We start from the raw sequence: 5,508 nt of genomic DNA, 5'->3' as shown, positions 1-5,508 counted from the left end.
TCATACAGCGTATCAATTTTTCTGTATGCAAGTGCATAATTTATTTTCTGCGTGTTCCAGCAAGGCCTGCCTCTCGTACTCTGCTTTTACGGGGATGGACACGCTGCAAGAACGTAGAGTTATTTCTTTTTCTTATTTTTTGTGTGAATGAACCTAGAGTTGTTTCAGACTTTTCTATGCACGGTAGATTTACTCTTGCACGTTCGAAAAGAAAAAAGATGGCCATGAACACCAAGTAATTTTTTGCCTTAACATTTGATCAGTGGTCAGCGGTCTAGTCTGTCGCCCATTCTTGGAATTTCGAATTGCATATCCTATGGACAGAAGCCACGAATTATTTCTTGCACATAAACTAATTCTCAAATTTTTTGATGATAGATTGCAACTGCAAGAAAACATGCACCGCTGAACACACACAGAGTTCTTCCATCTCAATCGCCCAATTTGCTTGCTCCTTCGGTGCTCTAGTGCACGGCACGCGCATACCGATCATTCCTTGCAGAAGTAACCGAAGGGCAGCTTGGGCGTGGAGAACTCGCTCGAGAGGATCTTGGCGGCGACGACGGCGTTGGCGGCGTCGGTGTAGTGCACGCCGTCCCAGCTGACGAACTTGGCGCCGTCCTCGCACACCCGGAAGCCCGGGCCGAGGCAGCTCACGTTGGCGTTGTAGTTGTAGGGCGGCCCGCCGTAGCCGCAGCACGCCATCAGCGGCTCCTCGAATCCTGAGAAATCAAACGGTGTCACAGATTACATGCATGGTCATCATCAGGAGATTGCCGATGGCTGGTCGTGATGCAGCTGACTCACCGTAGGCGGTGTGGTTGGCGATAAGCTCGTACTTGATGGCCAGGACATCGGTGCAGACGATCGTGGCGCCTCGCAGCTGCGAGCTCAGCTGGTCGCAGACGGCGCGGAGCTGGTTGTTGAACTCGTAGGAGGCGTCGTTGAGGGGTTTCAGGCAGCCGCTGTGGTCGAGGTCGCTGTCGTCGGCTCTCGGCGCGGCGAGCTTCTGGGGCAGGCAGCCCAGAGGGCCGGTGCCGTGGACCCAAAAGTACTTTGCGCCGTTGTAGTACAGAGTCTGCAAAGATTTCAGCCATGGATGTGGAAGTTCAACAATAATCGTTTTCTGCAGACAATCATAACAAACCAAGCATGATTGTAATAAGGTGCAGAAGCAAATTGATTTTGCAGTACCATAATAGCGTCTTTTATCTCTGATATCACGGCCGGAATCCTCTGATGGATGATGTCGTCGTAGGGCGCCCCGCTCCCAAACGCGGCGGACAGGTCGTTCTGCCCGATGTCGATGAGGTAGAGCGCGTTCCGGAACCCATCGGCGTCGACCGGACCTCTCTCGCCTGGGTCACCGATGACCAATGCATTGCATGGTTAGAGTTTGCGTCTTGCAGCTGTTGCAGCGAAGCTCAGGGGTGGAAATGAATGCACCTCGTGCGATGAGGTCGAGGGATCGCTGTTTGAAGTGGAGGAACTGCTGGAGCTGGACGTGGAGCGCGAAGGGGGCGTTGGCGGGGAGGGTGGTGGCGCCGGAGATGGCGAAGTTGGCGCCGCCGGTGAAGTCGGAGCCCAGGGCCTCCAGGTACGGGCTGAGGTAGCTCATGTTCAGGCTCTCACCTGTGATATGATTGTGAAGCACACATTCGCCATTCGTGACGCAGACATTGTAAGGCAAAGGTCACATGAGCAAGAGCAAGAGCAAGAGCAGGTCACATGAACAAGAACGAGAGGATGGCACGACTGGAGCCGTCACGCCTCTTCCCAGAACCCTGTTTTTCATTGGAGATCTAAATCTACACAGTACTCAAACTCAACAGAAAACTGATAACCTCAACAGAAAGCACCAGGAGCGTCCCAGGACGTACATGAAACGAACTGCCGTTACGACAGGGACCGGCCAGTCACTATCGATCGGCCAGCTTTGTTGCGTACCATGCTATTGCCCAAGCAAAACTGAATGAGAAAATCGACCCATATAAAAATAATAGCTAGCAACAGGAGATGACAATTTCTTGCCCCTGAACTGAAAGACAGTACTATCGCTATAAAAAATAAAAAATGGTCTTTTTTACTGCCTCATCACTGTCAGATAATTTAAAATCGACAGTAATATATTTTTCACAGTCGGATCGTATGGAAAAAGTATCATTTTCTGTTTTAGAAAACAACCGAAAGTGATATTGCATTATCACTATCGGTTCATAACAAAACCGACAGTGATATGATACTATTATTGTCGATTTTTGTTATGAACTGGCAGTGAACCAGGAGCCAGACTCTAATTTGGTATTGAATCCAGTTTAGTCATCGCAGTTCACGTCCGCTCCCTCCTGGCCTAAAAAATCTAAATCTGATCTGATCAAAGCCTCATGTCCACTCGTCTCCCTTATCGTATCTCTCTCCCACCGTCCCGCCTCTCTCTCCTCCCCTTATCCTCTCTCGCCACTGGATCTCTGCCTAGCCTCCACCGCACCCCATGCCCTGGTCACCGACCGATTTGATGGCAGCATGTTGTCCCTCACCATGCCCAAGGTGCCAATTATCGGGTCAAATATGGTGGTAGTGAGGATGGTCGAGGCGAAGGCTGTGACGGCGTGAGAGGAGGTCGGGTTCAAGAGGGCGGAGGTAGTCGACGACAAAGAGTAGATGGTCACCGTGGTCATCGTTGGGTTCGTGCTCGGCGTGTTTGTCGCCCATAGGCTCTTGTCGGCCACGAATAGTTGAAAAATCAATGGCGCCTGGGTTTGGGGCGCGCCGAAGGAGGGCTTGAGGAGCTCCAAGCATGGGTGGGTCGGCGGCGGCGCGAGGCGCAGCGGAGTGGCTCTGCCTGGGTTGTCACGGCAGAGGAGGGCTTGAGGATCTCCGCGTGTGGGTGGGTCAACGACGATGACTTGTGGGTGTTTCTGTGCTGTGGCAGTGGCCTTCGTGTCACTGTGTTTCTACGTGCAAAGCGTTGCAATGGTAGGATCCACAGCGGTGAACACGACGAGGTCCTGTGTGCCATCTTTTTCTTTTCTTTTTTCTTTTTTTTATGGAAAAAGATTTCATTGCCCGTGGACAACAACCGGCAGTGATAGCAATCTGACTATCCCTACCTGTTGTGTACCGCCAATTCCAAAATCGGTAGTGAAAGTCAGTTTGAAACCGACACTGTACGTCTATTATGTAGTAGTGCATAGTGGCCTTTAGCGAGAAGTTTTAGACTTGAACAAGAACTGGCAATTTCATTCCTAGCTATTTATCTAGTTTTCTTCCTAAGTATTTCTGTTCATCAAGACAATGTATTTCCGTTTCTCTTTCGGAGTAATGGAAATGGCGTGAAGCCTCGTTTCGGAAAAAAAGAACTGGCCATTTCATTCCGGCTCTTCCTGGTCTGGTCGCTCAATCTCCTCGATTTTATTTTATTTCTAGTTGAACTTTTATGGACTTTTGGTCCTAGCCCCACGACTCAATCCCTAGCAGCCTTTAGACTAGATTTGCTCTTGGGAAATAATCCTACACGACCTGATTCAATTCATCACGTGATACATGAAAAAATTATCATAAAACTTATGATAAAAACAAAAGAAATTATGGATGAAAAAACAAAGAATGAAATAAATTACCATGTGCCACCATATAAATTAGATTCAAGCTCCAAATATATGAGACCATGCCTTATAGAATTATTTTCGATTTGCCCCTATTTGCAGCCTCTTAAATCTCGGTGTGCTCCGATGGATCTAACATAAGCATTCATAACTTTTAAACTCTAGCGGGTAACCTAATATGTATGCAGAGTTAACTCTATTCCCCTATTACTCAGTCAACTGGGAATTCATGAAGACGCGCTCGATTATATATGTTTTGTCCGTTGGATGCAAACAAATATTTAAAACGACTATATAATAGTGAAACTATTAGCTACAACTTACCTACAAAACTCACAAATGGCCAGAAAGCTATAGAAAATTACCCCACATGCCGCAACATGAATGCAATTGTGCAAGGATGGCCCCATCCTCCACAAGCGATACTTCATGGAAATATACATCAATCCATAGAAAATGGGAAAACCTACCACCAAGGTCACTCCACCACCACATGGCAATGTTTTAGGCAGCAAAGATTCGAGCTGTCCAAGAGAACTACACACTGTGTCGTCCATCATCAACAAGCAAATGGAGACCACAAAGGTGGAACAGTGGAGGTGCAAGCGCCTGATAGCAATAGTGGTGTGTAGGAAATACTACTCCACATGCACTTATGGATGTATATGATCTAACTCATATGTTCATTCTATCTATATGATACTAGGGGCGGATCCAACCCAGAAATCGCTACAATAACATTGAAACTACAGTAAAAAACCGTCTACACTTCACTAAACCAATAAAAATGAGTGGGAGCTCGTGCCCCCACTCCTATAGAGCTGGATCCGCCCCTGTATAATACTTATTTATATATTAATTCTCTTATCTATTTTATAATTTTTTTCATCCACTCATATAACATGAATCTCAATCCATATAAACGGTTTTGATAAGACATACGTCCACACATGAGCTATTACAAATTTTCCTTACACGCCGGGAAATGCAACTCCAAGCACATAGATGGTGAAAATATCTCTCTCTCCATCGATCAGATTATGCGAGTCTGGCCTCTCTGTGGAAACTCGATCATCGGTGCGCGCATGTCATTTTCTTGAGATCGACCGTGCACGCTTGTCATGTAAAAAAAGACTTGGGGATTGGGATTAAGCGTCAGTGCGTGGAAGCACTTTGCATCTATCCCTACGTGGAACGGGGAAGTGGTGGAGTGAGTGACTCACAGAGGTAGTCGATGACGAGGCGGCCGTCGGAGAGGCGGCCGGTGGCGCGGCGGAAGAAGGCGCGGCCCTCGGGGAGCGGGAAGTAGTACCCCATCCCCGCCGCGGCGCCGCCCGTGTCCGTGTTGGAGTCCCCGAACGCGAACACCACGGGGCGCCGCCCGCACGCCGCTGCACCCTCCCCCGAGCCGCCATCTCCGGCCACCAACACCGCCGCAAGAACCGCGACCGCGAGCACGACCATCACCACCGCGGCAGAAGCCACACCGCCGCTGCGGGTGGGAGGTGGCGCCATGTCTGATGCCTCGGTGCACGTCACCAAGTTGATCGATCGGCCTGCGCAGTGCAGTGCAAGGATGGGATGTGCGGTTGCGTTGAAGGATAGCAACACACGATCGTCACGCAAGCACAGCCCGGAGAGGCACGGGTATGTATAGCCGCGTAGTGGCCTAGTGGGCGGCTGGGGTGCACACACGGTGTCCGAAACTGCAACTATATTTATCTCGACCGTCTATCATTTTTATCTAATCATTATTTATTTATTAATATCTTTTACTTATTTTTTTAATGTAAATCTTAATATAAATAAACGATGAAAATAAACTATATGTCCGATGCTCAATGAAATTTTTGTGTTCGCGCGGTGCCGATCGAGTGAGACGCACACTCGCGCGCACCACTCA

The 5,508-nt window shown here is 48.7% G+C and overlaps 1 protein-coding gene across 1 annotated transcript; it reads right to left on the bottom strand.

The window, feature by feature from the left end:
- Nucleotides 1-275: 275 nt before the first annotated feature.
- Nucleotides 276-5,279, bottom strand: LOC133911590 (GDSL esterase/lipase At1g09390-like). The gene is made up of 5 exons (XM_062353893.1): nt 4,829-5,279; nt 1,447-1,632; nt 1,195-1,358; nt 808-1,078; nt 276-722 (listed from the first exon to the last, which is right to left on the bottom strand). Exons 1-5 carry the CDS (start codon nt 5,118-5,120, stop codon nt 490-492), a joined length of 1,146 nt encoding a protein of 381 aa, XP_062209877.1. The 5' UTR covers nt 5,121-5,279; the 3' UTR covers nt 276-489.
- Between the last annotated feature and the right edge of the window lie 229 nt (nt 5,280-5,508).

This window comes from Phragmites australis, chromosome 1 (genome assembly GCF_958298935.1).
Source record: "Phragmites australis chromosome 1, lpPhrAust1.1, whole genome shotgun sequence".
Classification (NCBI taxonomy): Eukaryota; Viridiplantae; Streptophyta; class Magnoliopsida; order Poales; family Poaceae; genus Phragmites; species Phragmites australis.
This window is presented reverse-complemented; position numbering and strand designations above follow the sequence as displayed.